Source organism: Chiloscyllium punctatum, chromosome 6 (genome assembly GCF_047496795.1).
Source record: "Chiloscyllium punctatum isolate Juve2018m chromosome 6, sChiPun1.3, whole genome shotgun sequence".
Lineage (NCBI taxonomy): Eukaryota > Metazoa > Chordata > Chondrichthyes > Orectolobiformes > Hemiscylliidae > Chiloscyllium > Chiloscyllium punctatum.
Window position 1 is genome coordinate 38,868,922 of NC_092744.1, and position 16,106 is coordinate 38,885,027.

The 16,106-nt window shown below is 39.6% G+C and overlaps 1 protein-coding gene across 9 annotated transcripts in view; it reads left to right on the forward strand.

Moving 5' to 3' along the window:
* Positions 1–15,429, forward strand: part of LOC140478890 (protein FAM131A-like) — a 51,876-nt gene extending 36,447 nt beyond the window's left edge. For all 9 annotated transcript variants that reach the window (XM_072572486.1, XM_072572484.1, XM_072572482.1 and 6 more), the window contains 3 exons: positions 4,454–4,636; positions 10,795–10,923; positions 12,809–15,429. In XM_072572486.1, the coding sequence (XP_072428587.1) occupies positions 4,454–4,636; positions 10,795–10,923; positions 12,809–13,308 (812 nt within the window). In that variant the 3' untranslated portion in view covers positions 13,309–15,429. The remainder of the gene's footprint in view (positions 1–4,453; positions 4,637–10,794; positions 10,924–12,808) is intronic.
* The last annotated feature ends 677 nt before the right edge of the window (positions 15,430–16,106 follow it).

Here is a 16,106-nt window from a genome sequence, read left to right on the forward strand (position 1 = left end):
AGGTACATTTTGTGATGCAATGTAAACTAATTTGACACACCATTAAAAGAATGTAAATCTATCAAGTGACAGGTTAATTTTCCCTAGTTCCAGAAACTAGCTTCTAATTGCCTTCAGGGATAATGTGAACAACAAAAAATAGAATTGGAGCTTTTGGGTGGGTAAGAACCATTTGGCCTCTGAATCACACTCCATTTAGATGCAAAGTAGCTATCAATGTCACTTATCCATCCATTAGTCAAACTTTAAAAAATGTATTTAGCCAGAGAAAGAAATTACTTACAATGGCAATTTTATTTTGATCTCTAAAAAGATCAGCTGAAAAACTATCCTCCTCAAAATGACCTCAGCAATAGACAGATAAAACCGGATTACGTGGCCTTAAAGAGGCACAGCATATACAGACAGTAGCAGTAAACTACGTAATGTTCATTAATAAATATGAACTAAAGTAAGTAAAGTTGGAAATTACAAACACAGATTGCCTTGCGGGATTGTGATTGTGGGTATACTGGAAATCTGACTTAAGGAAGGGCAGATCTGGGTATTAAATATTCCTAGTTAAAACGTGTTCAGAAAGATATAGAGAGAAGGAGAGATGATGTCTTTGGTATTGAGGCATTGGACAAAGAGGATCTTTCAGAAGGTTCAGGGACAAAATTCATTTTGTTCAAAGTAAGGAATAATTACGAATAATTGCGTAACATTTCGACCAGCAGCTACAGGGAAGGGTATAGAGGAATTAATCTGCAAAGAAGTTGCAGAGAGGTGTAAACATCTCTGTGTAGTTATAATGGGGGACGTTAATTACCCACTTATAAACTCAGACAGTGGTATGTAAGGATCATTGAAGGACAAGCATTCCTGTAATGTGTTCTTGAGAATTTTTGACAGCAGTTAGAATCCAGTCTTAAAAGAAAGGAGGCACTGCATCCTTGGGAATGAGGTGGGTCAAGTAACTGAACTGACAATGGAATAACATTTAAGGGGCAGTGATGGTTGTATCCTAAGGTTTAGGATAGTAGTGGAAAATGACATTGTTCAACCCAGAGTAAAAGTTATCAACTGGTGGAAAGGGGACTTCAATTCGTCAAGGACAGTTAGGCCAGAGAACCTGAAAGCGAAGGTTGGCAGGAAAAATAACTGAACATTGAGTCACTTACAAAGAGGAGATGGGTTGGGCACAGTCAAGATATATTCCTTGAAAAGGGAAAGGTGGGGCAAACAAATCCAGACCTCACTGAATGGCAAATGGAGATAAAAACTAAGTAAAATAGGTAAAAGTGTGATCATGACAGATTCCAGTAGTAAATGCAGTTAAGAACTTAGGTGAATACTGAGGTTCAGAACAGAGGTGATAAAGTAAAAAGACTGCCAGTTAACATCGAAGAAAATCCCAAAGACTTCTGTAGGAACATTGATAGTAAAGGAATGGTTAAAGGAGGAATAAGATGGTCTAGGCCCCAAAAATGGAAACCACACACATAAACAAGAGACATGGCTGAGATGTTAAATGAATATTTTGCAGCTTTCTTTACCTAAAAGGCAGATGCTGCTCAGACCATGGTGACTGAGAAAGAAACCCAGTCCCAAGAAAGGTTTAAAATGATAAGAAGGAGGTAGTGGATAGGCATTTGGTACTTAAAGTTGTAAAGACACAGGGGACAGAATGAGATGCATCCAAGAATAGCTTCTTGTTCTAAAAAGCTTGTAAGATACTCTCAGCAAGTACAGACCAGTCACTTTTAAATTCAGTGGTGGGGAAATTTCTAGAAACAATTATTTGGGAGAGAATTAATAGTCACATTAAAAATATGTGTTGATTAGATGAGTCAGCATGGATTAGTTAAGGGAAAACCATATTTAACTAAACTGCCAGAGTTTACAGTAACAATGAGAAGGAAAGGCAATTTAATGTGGTGTATGTGAATTTCCAAAAGGCATTTGATATAATGCCATAACAAACTTGTGAGGAAATTTACGGGTCGTGGGATTAAAAAGGACAGTCACAATGTGGATACACAGTTAGCTGCGGAATAGCAAACAGAGTGATGGTTAATGGGTATTTTTCAGGCTGGAGAAAGACTTGCAGTAGAGTTCCCTAGGGTCAATATTGAAACCCTTGCCTTTTCTGATGTATATAAACGTTCTTGACCTCGATGGTCAGGCGACAATTTCAAAGTTTGTGGATAACACAAAACTTGGGAGAATTGTAAACTTTGAGAATGACATTTTGATGGAGCGGGCAGTTTGGTAGTAAACCAAATTCAATGCAGAGAAGTGAGGGGTGATAGACTTTGCTACAAAGGAAATGGAGAGACAGTGTAAAATAAAGAATTATAAAGGTGTGCAGAAGCAAGACACCTGGGTGTATATGTACATAACTCATTAAATGTGGAAGTAGAGGCATAGAAAGCTATTATTAAAGCATACAGCATTCTAGGCTTCATTAATAGGGACAGAGTACAAGAATAGGGAAGTTATGATGAACTTTTAAAAAGTGCTGGTTAGACCTCAGCAGGGGTAATGTGTGCAGTTCTGGACTCCAATCGATAGGAAGATTGTGAATCTATTGGAGACAATGTGGAGGGGTTTATGAGAATAATTCTAGGGATGAGATTCTTCAGTTATGAAGAAAGACTGGAGATGTACAGCTTCCCAGGAGAGAAGGCTGATGAGAGATGTGATGGAAATTTATAAAATCATGAGGGTTGTGGACAGAATAGATTGGAAGAAACCTCTTGCTTGTAAATGGATTGACAAAGGACAGAGTTTTAAATGTTTTGCAAAGAAAGGTGAGAGAAACCTCTTTTCACACAGTGACTATAAGGTGTGAATGCACTGACTATAAGGTGTGGTGGAAGCAGTAGAAGGTATTAGATGATTATTTCAGTAGAAACAACGTGCAGCATTACAGAGAACAGCAGGAGCTCTACACTATGTTAAAGTGCTCAGAGAGCTGGTGTACATGAGGGGTTGAATAGCTTCCTTCTGCAACATAACAGTTCTGTGATGCTGTGAAATTGCTTTACGTGTTCTATTATAACTCTAACCTGGTATGTAAATACCTCCTAAAACCCCAAAATTCTGAATGTTAAACATTTAGTTGAGGGCGAGATGCTTAGGCAGCATTCTGTTATAATCTTTATAAGGTATTACCATGTTTGTATTTGGGTTTTAGACATAAAAGGTACATTGAACAATATTCTATAGCCTTCTGTTTATAGTGAAGCCAAGATTAAGGGAGCTCAGCTGAGTCATTGACTTTCCCTATGGTTTACAACAGCATCTGTTGCACTGTAGTCCTGATTTGGAAACTGGCTTCACTTCCTTATTATTATGCTTCCTAACTCCTCTGTGTACAGTTCATCCAATGATAGATAGTAGCTGAGCATTTAAATTACCAACGAAATGTATGCTTTCAACAAATTTTCCAAACAGGAAGCAAAAGCCAACTCAAAGCAGAAAGACATACAATGCCCTTCACAATCTCTCAATATCCCAAAGGATTTTACTGTGCAACCGTTGACATGCCTTTGAAGTTTAGATTCCCTACAGTGTGGAAACAGGCCCTTTTGGCCTGACCTGTCCACACCATCCCTCCAAAGAGTAACCTACCCAGACCCATTTTCCCTCTGACTAATGTACCTAACACCATGGGCAATTTAGCATGGCCAATTCACCTGACCTGCACATCTTTGGACTGTGGGAGGAAACCAGAGCAGACACAGGGAGAATGTGCAAACTCCACACAGCCAGTTGCTGGAATTGAACCTGGGACCCTGGTGCTTTGAGGTAGAAGTGCCGCCCAGTGTAATCATTGTAATGAATGCATTCTCTAGCGTGAGAGAATAAAGATGATTGATTAATAAAGTTGAATAGTTAATTTGGAATCTGTGCTGATCACTTCACCATTCTTATACACATCAGCTTCAGACATAACTCAAGTTGTGTATACTTTCAAAATTCATTTGATTTTACTTTACCCTAATAATTTAGGTTTGACTTTTTAATTGATTTATGGGATGTGGGTGTCACTGGCTGGATCAGCATTTATTATCCATCCCTAGTTGCCCTTGAGAAGGCAGTGGTGAGCTGCCTTCTTGAACCATTGTTATGCATTTGGTATAGGTAGACCCACAATGCCATTAGGAAGGCAGCTCCAGAATTTTGACCCAGCAACACTGAAAGATTGATGAAATATTTACAGGTTTGGATGGTCACTAACCTGGAGGAGAACTTCCAGCAGATGACATTCCCACGTACCTGCTGCCTTTGTCTGTCCAAATGGAAGTGGTCATGGGTTTGGAAGGTGCTGTCTTGGGAGCCTTGGAAGTTCTGTTGTGGACTGTATTTCTGAAACAACTTTTACAGTGAAATTGTTGATTTGTTCAAAATGATTTTATTTTCTACATGTCCCTTCTTCTGAACCAATGTCCTTTCTTTTATTCAGGTTTCTCCCAAGTCGTAAAAGACCATGTAACTAAACCTACTGCCATGGCTCAGGGTCGAGTTGCTCACCTCATAGAATGGAAGGGCTGGTGTAAGCCCATGGAATCTCCAATGACTCTGGAGATTGATTTCAATTCCTACTCAGACTTAAGTGAAGGTGAACAGGAAGCAAGATTTGCAGCAGGTAGATCAACTTTTAAATTCAGCCATTGAATGTACATATTATTTATTCAGCTACCTGATCTGTAAAATACATGTTGAAAAAAATCTGTTTGATCCTTTGTAGTAAAACGTGATGTACAGTTGTGAATGTCATGGATTTGATAAGTACCTTCTAAATTTTCTATTTTCCTGAAGACATCAGCTGACCTTTTCGAATTGACTTAAACATTTAGGTGGGATCTCAATTTAATTCAAAGGAATGCATTTTTAACAATGCAGCAGTTGCTCAGTACTACACGAAGCGTAGTAAACTCTGGTGCTCTTTATCAATAGCATTTTGTTTTTCATTTGCACTGCACAATTGAATTATATTTGGAAAGTTATGAATACAACGCAAAATAATCCCCTAAAATACCTCTGTCCCCACAATAGTCTTAGCGTAATGGGTAGTTCTATGGTAGGAGGTAGAGGTTTAAGATTCCTTGATGTGTTCTAGCTCTAGAAACATTTGGTGAAACCAATTATGCTCCCTTTAAATTGAATGGACTGATGGAGCTGTACCAAAGAGAATAACCCGGGTGAAGCACTCGAAGAGTTTATGGGTATCAATTATGGAGGAGTCAGTCAACCTTTATAGAACTCCTGTTTTCCATTTTGCTCGAGTAGAAATCATTTAAGCTGGGGAAGCTTGTGCAATCTCTGGAGGCAAGTTTGGTGGCTGGAGGGAAAGTGACACGTTCTCCACTTCCACCATGATGCTGTGGCTTTCCCACCTTGTAGCCAATCGAGACATTACGTGGCTAATTAATGCCACCTTAAACCCTTCATCCTACCACTATTGGTATTAACCCAGAGGGGAGCTTGCAATGCAGGAAGTATGATAAGCAAACCCATGTGGATTACATGCAGGTTTCTGGAGAGGTCCCTCATTTAAAGGCACTCAGTGTCTGATCAAGTGACCCAACCATCTCCCCTGCAGCACCTCAGCCACCATCATTTACCACTGGCCTGGAATCCAGCAATGATCTTAGGTACTGGTGGGTATCATGCAGATAGCAGCCATGATTGACTAGCTGCTGCTCGTGGGTATGATTTCCATCTTTGGTCCTTGATACTGGCTAAGGCTACTGCTGGTTTGTCAAGTGCCTGATTATTATATGATGAGTCATCTGCAAAAGAAGTGACACATGGTTCTTGCCAGTTCTTTAGCCAGCAGCCAAGGATCTGGTTACTTCCACAAAATTTTGCCCAGTAACCTGAGTATCATCATAACACTTTTCATGAGAGTGGACTTCTCCAGATAGCTTAGCTTTTGGATGAGAGCATTGCTCAGTGTAGTAATCAATTATAAAGACAGAATAGGTAATCCACACTAAATAATCTAATTTCATCTCAGACAACAATTGCAGATTACAGAAACAAAAACTGAAATTACTGGACAAACTCAGCTGGTCAGGCAGCATCTGCAGAGAGATGTTTCAGGTCTCCAGCATCCACAGTTCATTGTTTTATTTTACTGGAGATTATGTGACTGACCTCAGTTTTAAATAGGGATAGATTAGTCAAGCAATACTTTTCTCTTCATCAAATAATACTTTTCTCTTCAAGTAACTCTTGATAGAAAGTGTAGCATATGAACATCAGACGAGGACCAGACCAAGCCTAAATATGCTGTTTTCAATTATTGTGGAGCTTGTTGACTCTTATTGTCTCCCTAATGCATAAAACACTTGGTTCAGTGAGAGATTTTGGGGTTTCTTTGGAATCAGACCTCGGTTGACATGAGCAACCTCAGGAGGATGAAAGAAAAAATATTCAAATTTGTGTTTCAGCTTTTAAACACATAACAAGTGGTCACTAGACTTTGAACTGAACCTTACATTGTTAAGGTAAACACATAAAATAGATTTTGAGAGTGCTTGGATACAAAACCATTACCATCATAAGGAAGAATATAGAATCAGCATATTCTATTTTGCAACAAGTATTTTTCTGCTGTATATTGGGCTGTGATTTGTTTTATTGCCTCATTACAAATGAATAGAATTGATATAAATTTACTCACCTGATTAACTGGTTGTTCTCTTGTATATTAAAGACAGTCTGAACATCAGTTAGGTTCTCTTACAAACTGTATATAGTGGTATCAATTCAGAAAACCAGTTTATTGGGAAGATTTGTGTTAAACAATTATTAATCATTAAAGATGAGGGTTAGTGTCTTGTAACGTTTCAGAGGAATACCTAAATACCAATTACTTTTCGTTTGACAGTGATTGAGTATCATATACAAAATGCCTGTTGGTTTTTGAACGTACTGTAATTAATGCCTATAATTTAAATTTTCTATTTGAACACATTTTGGATTTGATCAAATCCCTTATGATGTGAAGCCCCATGGAACTCACTTCTCCCTTCTTTAGATATGTTCTAGCCTGATCGGGTGATGGATGGCTAAACCAAATAAGCACCCTTCAGAATTGAGGGAGCAAAAATGGGGGACACACCAGGGGAGATAACCAGAATGGGAGGGAGTGAGGGTTTTTCTTGGGACAAGGGCATCAATTGTGAGGTGAGGGTACACCTCTGTTAGATCTCCTTTTAGCCTTTTTGGCCCCAGTAGATTTCATCTCATCATAAGAATGTTTTTTCCTTTTTTTTGTAAATATTAATTTGGTATGTCAGATTTTTAAATATCTGCTTAATTTTTAAGAAGATTTTTAAAGATATTTTTAACATGCTTTCCGTTTTATAACACTATAAATACATTCAAAAATAATCTAGGACCAATGCAGAGTTTGTGTTGTGCAACATCAGATTCACTACTGTATATATTTATAGAACATAGAACATAGAAAAATACAGCGCAGTACAGGCCCTTCGGCCCTCGATGTTGCGCCGACCGAAGCCTACCTAACCTACACTAGCCCAATAACCTCCATATGCTTATCCAATGCCCGCTTGAATGACCATAAAGAGGGAGAGTCCATCACTGATAGTGGCAGGGCATTCCATGAACTCACAACCCGCTGAGTAAAGAATCTACCCCTAACATCTGTCCTATACCAACCTCCCCTTAATTTAAAGCTGTGTCCCCTAGTAACAGCTGACTCCATACGCGGAAAAAGGTTCTCACTGTCAACCCTATCTAAACCCCTAATGATCTTGTACACCTCTATCAAGTCACCCCTAAACCTTCTTTTCTCCAATGAGAACATCCCCAAGTGCCTCAGCCTCTCCTCATACGATCTTCCTACCATGCCAGGCAACATCCTGGTAAACCTCCTCTGCACCCGTTCCAGTGCCACCACATCCTTCCTATAGTATGGCGATCAAAACTGCACACAATATCCAGATGCGGCCGCACCAGAGTCTTATACAACTGCAACATGACCTCAGGACTCCGGAACTCAATTCCTCTACCAATAAAGCCCATATGCCTTCTTCACAGCACTATTTACCTGGGTGGCAACTTTCAGAGATCTGTGTACATGGACACCAAGATCCCTCTGCTCATCCACACTACCAAGTAGCCTACCATTAGCCCAGTAATCCATCTTCTTGTTACCCCTACCAAAGTGAATGACTTCACACTTAGCTACATTGAATTCCATTTGCCACCTTTCTGCCCAGCTCTGCAACTTATCTATATCCCGCTGTAACCTGCCACATCCTTCTTCGCTGTCCACCACTCCCCCGACTTTCGTATCATCCGCAAACTTGCTCACCCAGCCTTCAAGTCCCTCCTCCAGGTCATTTATAAAAATGACAAACAGCAATGGTCCCAAAACAGATCCTTGTGGAACACCGCTAGTAACTGCACTCCAAGATGAACCTTTACCATCAACTACTACCCTCTGTCTCCTTCCAGCCAGCCAATTCCTAATCCAAACCTCTAATGCACCCTCAATGCCATACCTCCGTAATTTTTGCAGTAGCCTACCATGGGGTACCTTATCGAATGCCTTGCTAAAATCCATATACACCGCATCTACTGCTTTACCCTCGTCCACTTCCTTAGTCACCTTCTCAAAGAACTCAATAAGGTTTGTGAGGCACGACCTGCCCTTCACAAAACCATGCTGACTATCCTTGATCACATTATTCCTATCCAGATGTTCATAAATCCTATCCCTTACAATTCTCTCTAAGACTTTGCCCGTAACAGAAGTGAGACTCACTGGCCTATAGTTACTAGGGCTGTCCCTACTCCCCTTCTTGAACAAGGGGACCACATTTGCTATCCTCCAGTCCTCTGGCACTATTCCTGTAGACGACGACAACATAAAAATCAAGAGGCATCTCCTCCGCTATCTCCTCCCTAGCTTCCCAGAGGATCCTAGGATAAATGCCATCAGGCCCAGGGGAATTATCTATTTTCACCTTTTCCAGTATTCCCCAGACCTCTTCCCTACGTACCTCAAGGCCATCCATTCTAATCACTTGTGACTCAATATTCATATCAGCAACAATGTCCTGTTCCTGAGTGAATACTGACGAAAAGTATTGATTTAGTGTCTCTCCAATCTCCTCCGCCTCCACGCACAACTTCCCACTACTATCCTTGACTGGACCGATACCTACCCTAGTCATCCGTTTATTCCTGACATACCTATAGAAAGCCTTAGGGTTTTCCCTAATCCTACCAACCAAGGACTTTTCATGTCCCCTTCTCGCTGCTCTTAGCTCTCTCTTCAGATCCTTCCTGGCTACCTTATAACTCTCAATCGCCCCAACTGAACCTTCACGCCTCATCTTTACATAGGCCGCCCTCTTCCCTTTAACAAGGGATTCCAATTCCTTATTAAACCACGGCTCCCTCACAAGACCCTTTCCTCCCTGCCTGACTGGTACATACTTATCAAGGACACCCAATAGCTGCTCCTTGAACAAGCTCCACATATCATTTGTGTCCTTCCCTTGAAGCCTATTTTTCCAATCCACACATCCTAAGTCATGCCTCACCGCATCATAATTTCCCTGCCCCCAGCTATAACTCCTGATCTGCAGTGCATACTTATCCCTCTCCATCACTAGAGTAAAAGTCACCGAGTTGTGTTCACTGTCCCCGAAATGCTCACCTACCTCCAAGTCTAACACCTGGCCTGGTTCATTACCTAGAACCAAATCCAGTATGGCCTCACCTCTTGTTGGCCTGTCTACATATTGTGTCAGGAAACCCTCCTGCACACATTGGGCAAACACCGATCCATCTAACAAACTTGAGCTGTAGCTTTCCCAGTCAATATCTGGGAAGTTAAAGTCCCCCATAACAACCACCCTATTACTTTCACTCTTCTCCTGAATCATCCTTGCAATACTTTCCTCTACGTCTCTCGGACTATTAGGAGACCTGTAGAAAACTCCTAACAGGGTGACCTCACCTTTCCTATTTCTAACCTCAGCCCAAACTACCTCAGATGGCAAGTCTTCCTCCATCGTCCTTTCCACCGCTGTAATACCATCCTTGACAAGCAATGCCACACCTCCCCCTCTTATAGCCCCACCTCTGACCCTACTAAAACATTTAAACCCTGGAATCTGCAATAGCCATTCCTGTCCCTGTTCTACCCACGTCTCTGTAATGGCCACAACATCGAAGTCCCAGGTACCAACCCACGCTGCAAGTTCTCCTACCTTATTTCTTATACTTCTGGCATTGAAGTATACACACTTCAAGCCACCTTCCTGTTTACCGGCATCCTCCTTCGAGATCGATGCCTTGTTCCTAACCTCCCTACACTCAAGGTCCTGTACTTTATATTAAAGAATATAGAAATTTGTTTGAATACATAAAGAAAATAGATTACTATTGTAAATGAAGATAGTTGACTTTTCACATTGCTGCAAATTTATTTCCACCCATGGCACTTGGTGCACATTTTAAATTGACAATCCATTTATTAATAACGCATTTGAGCAATTACAATTGGTAATATCGCATTGTCACTGAGCTACTAACAGAAACATCACCATTTCAATTAGTCTTCTTTACATATGTTCTTAAAAACAGATAACGTCCCCTCAAAAATGTTTTGTAATATTAGGGAATGGGTTGGAATTCAAGGATGAATATCATACAGTTTTACAGATCTCGGGAAAGCTTTAATTTGGTAGCACACACAGGTATTTACTGATTTCTGTTCACTCCATGTTTTTAAATAGAATATTTGCATTTCAGGTGTGGCAGAACAATTTGAGATTGCAGAGGCTAAGCTCAAAGCGTGGTCATCTGTCGACGGCGATGATTCAAATGATGACTCATATGATGAAGATTTTGTACCAACTAGTGACAGCACCCTGCCAGCTGGTAATGGTCCCTTTCAAACCACCTTTGCTCTGTTATCATTGTATTCTTTGTCACTATTATGCATCTATACTGAATTATATGATAGTGGTGCTGCGATAGAAGTACACTGTTCTTTGTTATTGTCCTAAGTTTTCATGATTCTCCTTACATATATTACCTTGTGTCCATTCAAGTATAAATGAAGCATAAGCAGTATGGAGCCAATTAAACTATTATCATAATTCAAAATATGTTTGTGAATAACAGCATCTGTACTTGCATGAATAATATTTTGTGTTCTGTCTCTGTTTTTCTTGGTCTATATTTCCACCATTTGATTGAAGTTCTGAAACTTTTCAAGGATCAATTACTGTTCCTGCGATTTTTGTAACTTCACATGTCATCTCACAGTTTATATCTTCCTCCAACATCTCCTTCCTCGTCCTATCTCAAAGGGCTCATTTTATGTAAAACCAAAATACTATAGATGCAAGAAATCGGATATAAAAACATGAAGTGCTGGAAAAGCTCAGCAGGTCTGGCAGCGTCAAGGTTTTGAGTTCGATATGACCTCTTCAGAACATGTATTGTTACATGGCTGCTTGTCACAGCATGATGTAGAAGCATGATTAGGTTCCCTACAGTGTGGAAACAGGTGCTTCAGCCCGACAAGTCCACACCGACCCTCCGAAGTGTAACCCACCCAGACACATTTCTCCTCTGACTAATGCACCTAACACTACGGGCAATTTAGCATGGCCAATTCACCTAACCTGCATGTCTTTAGACTGTGGGAGGAAACCGGAGCACCCGGAGGAAACCCACACAGACACAGAGAGAATGTGCAGACCCCACACAGTTGCCCAAGGCTGTAATCAAACCTGGGACTCTGGTGCTATAAGGCAGCAGTGTTAACCACTGCACCACTGTGCTGCCCCACATTTCATGTGTGACCCTTGACAACGACTGTAGGTAGGCTATCATGGCGGATCATTCTGGATCATTCGTCTCCTTGCTTAGCATCTATGTACAAGCACTTCCAGTAGAGGGTCATTTTATAATATAAGGAGAAAGAACCTGACCAATTTTCTTGACTTTAATATGGGCATTTGAAGTCAGATGCATCATCTCTGTCATAGGTTTTTAAACTCTATTCTGGTCTCTTAGGGAATCAAGGAGTATGGGAATCAGGTTGAGGTATGGAGTTGAAGTCTAGGATCAGAGCTGAAAATATGTTGCTGGAAAAGTGCAGCAGGTCAGGCAGGATCCAAGGAGCAGGAGAATCGACGTTTCGGGCATGAGCCCTTCAGCTCTGATCTCCAGCATCTGCAATCCTCACTTTCTCCTAGAAGTCTAGGATCATCCATGATTAGATTGAGTAATGGAGCAGTCTTGATGGCAAGATGGTCTAATCCAGTTCTGGTGTTTTTATTCTGTGATTGCTGAAAAAGGCTTACAAGTTGTTTGTGACATAATCTTCACCAGTCTTTGGCCCTCAATCCATGAAATCCACCTGGAATGTCTCTATTGATACCCTGTGAAACTGAAAAGACGTTTATAATTTGGCTGGTACACCTTAGAAAATTGTGGCCTCAAACAGTAAAACAAGAAATCATGGTACCAAATATTTAGTTCTAAGAAGGCAAAAACTTTGGGGAACTTCTTAGGGAATTGTTTTGATAGGAAAAGGAAAAAAAATATTTTAAATAATTTATTACCTTTTTTAGAATGTATCGTCTGTCCCATTCAGATTTTATCTTTAGAACATGCGATGAAATACTGTATGTGAATGCAATACATCTCTACCTACTGTGAATGACTTTTGCCCAACAATCAAGACACTGTAGGACTATAATATCCAATCATATCACTGTATTTTTGAACTGCAATTATCTTATTGTTTCAGATGCAGCTGGACAGTACCCACAAGTGAATTACTCGAGAGATATGCTGCATGGCCATTTGTGCAAACTCACAGTGAGACAGGCATCATGTGAGCAGGAAAGTGATTCCTCCCAAACTGTCTCCCCAGAGACCCTTTGTTCAAGTCTGTGCAGTCTGGAAGATCACCCTTTGCTTAAAATGGAGCTGGGGTCCCCCACCGAATTAGCCACAAAACTGTTTGGTCAGATCAGTGCAATGACTGGTCATAGGGACATGATCTCTCAGCTGCAACCAAACAGCAACACTGAATGTGCCTTTAGGAACCTTATCTGTGAGGACTCCTCTTATTCTGTGTCTTATGCTGAATCTTGTTTTACTCCGGAGGAAGATGACTTGTCATGTCAAGATTACAAAACCATCTGTAAGAAGGAGGACGGCGAGTATGAGGGACGTAGAAAAGTATCAGACGTTGCTTCCTCAGGTGTAGTATCTCTGGATGAGGATGATGCAGAAGATCAATGAATTCTTTGTGACCCTGGCATGTGTTTCTCCCTTTGATACTGGTCTTGAGGCGTCCAAACAATCGGTCTGTATTTTGTAAAAGACTGTAAAAATAACCTTTGCACAAATAATTGCCTGAGGTTTGATGCAAAGGTTCAAGCACTTCACAGGTTTGCATGCTATGAAGTGCCGAAAGGAACTGTTTGCTGAAATGTTCTTAGCACGGTACGTAGCTCAAGCTTTGAGAATCTTTCATACTGATCTTTAAATTACTTGCTCTGTTATTTTTCATGCTGGAAAGCATTCTCCAGTCACAATGGCATGGCTATGTCTTGTGCTAAAATGGCCAAATTATAATCTTCGTACAAGATTAAGCAGCTGCTGGAATGTTCTTAAAAACAGACGACATGTCTTTTTAAAAATATTTCACATAAGAGGTATTTGCTTTTAACCTTCTAGTTTTATACCATTCAACATATTATAGTCAGATGATAAATTAATTTTCAATGGTCTAATGAAAAACATGCAAATGTCTAAATCTTTTAAATTCCCACAGTTGAATCCTCTAATTTTGGATAAAATAGTTTCCACTGATGCAGTAAAGGAAAAGTGCATTATGGTTCAAATTTTATATTTTTGTATTTGTGTCTGCATCTTGTGAGGTATTGCTGTAAATTGGATTGCACGGGGCTTCAGTGCTGTTGCTGTAGGATATTTCTTTGTTATCACTGTGTGATATAGTCTATAAACAAAGAATACTGTGGTATTTCTGACTTTCATTGTCATATTGTTTAAATTGCAAGTGTTTTAACATATAATCAAGAATAATACAGCCAATATCCCACTCAAATAAAAATCACATGTGAGTGCCTGAAATACTGTTTGATGTGGCACGTTCAAAACATAAATCTCTTTTTTAAAAAAAAGTGAATCCTGTATGGAAGTGCGCGAATTTGATGACTATATTGGCCAATTTAATAATGATACATGGATGCAATCTTTTTTTTCTTTTCAATTCTATTCAGAAAGGTAGACTGTTAAGGTACCCAGGGCTGCCATTACTTTCTGGCTAGGTGCTTCAGATCATGCACTCACATGTGAGGAAGTTGTTAATTGATGAAGGTTCATCGCCAATGGCTTTCTTTTTTGTGTTGCTGTTTTCCTGGCATGATAATGGTCTGGCAGTGCAAAAAACAGTTTCCATGCAATGTTTTATTGGCTGTAGCTGTTTTCCTGAAAAATTATGAGCAATTCATTTGCTTCAGATTGCCCATAACTATGACTTTGTTACATCTCATAAGCAACAGTTATGTTTGACTGGGTCTGGCTTTTCATTTGTACTTAGATGCTGGATATGATTTATAAATGCTCTTTATTTTCCCAAGAAACATCACCTACCTTGAATGCCTACTGAAATGTTTTTGGGCTTGATGTAGCCCTGACTGTACAGCATTAATATTCAGTGCTCACACCCCTCCTCCGGAAGCCTCCCCAGAATACTGAAGTGGCCTGATTGCTTATGCTTTAACAGCATCTCAGGAGAGTTAAGAGAGTGTTTTGTTTCCCCACCCAGTAAAACAAAGACAACCCGAGTAACAATTGTTACAGACCAAAATTGGGAAATGAAGCTCTATAATTGGAAAAGCTGCAAGATCCGTCATTCTTTGGCTGTAAGCGTTTGATCATATTGCCTGATTGTTTTGGATGTACTTGAGTCTGCAACTAAGTAATTGCTAGTCTTTGTTATACTTCTATTTTCGAACTGAATTATAGAGAGGGTGAAAGTGGATCATCTTTTTGATTAAGCGCAGGGCTATTTTGCTACAACTGGGGTTCTAATAAACCTTGCTGAATAAAGCGCTCCAAATTATTTTCCACATAGGCGTTAACAGAGGTTGCAGTTCTCTCCGTTACTAATTGTGCAAAGGTTTTGTAGCACTAAAAATTTTAGAATTTCCCAGTTAAATGGAAGATGCCACTGTGAATGTTCCTATGAAATCTACTTGCACTCATCTATTTTGTAATATTGTAAATGTAGTATGTGATACTGTTCCTTAGAATATAACTTGTGTCTTCTTTTGTCTATCATTTCCTTTGTTATAGCAACAATTAAGAATTCCAAATAAACTATCAGTAATGTTTCTTTGTTTGCTTCAAACAGCTTGTTGACTTTTCTTCATGGTTCTTTCAGTGTTTGGTAGATTTTGAACTTCATGAACCTATCACTTAAGTCTAATTAAATGCAATTGTTCTTAATATGGAATTTAAATTACTTTATGTTTCTTCATGCAAATAATGGTAACTGTCTAATTTCTGCTGTCACTGCATTGAAAAAAGTAAGATTTAGTAAGAAGTATTTCCTCTTGTCTTGAGAAAGTCTGAAAAAATAAGGTTTTGGGAATAATTCTACTCAAACATGAAATATGATATTAATGGTGGTCTCTTAAAAAAATCATTGTAACAGTATAATTTTTGAAATAAGAGCAAAAATACAAACTGGAAAGATCAATAAAGAAAATCTATGCATACCACCTGTGGAATGTACACGCACAGTGTTGGTGAACCTATATTTGAACTCTCCTATTCATTGGATTCAGGGAGAGAATTCATGTGGAAGGACTGGTCCATCTGAAACTACTCGGACAACTGCTGGTCTAGAACTGCATGGAGAGGAAACAAATGGAAGGGTGAAAGCCATGTTTATTAATCACACACAAAAACATTTCCCCAATTAGGGATTTCACAATAAGTATTACTGCTACCCTATCCTCGCTTTTATTTTAATAGAATAATTATGCAATGTGAATGTTCAATTCTAT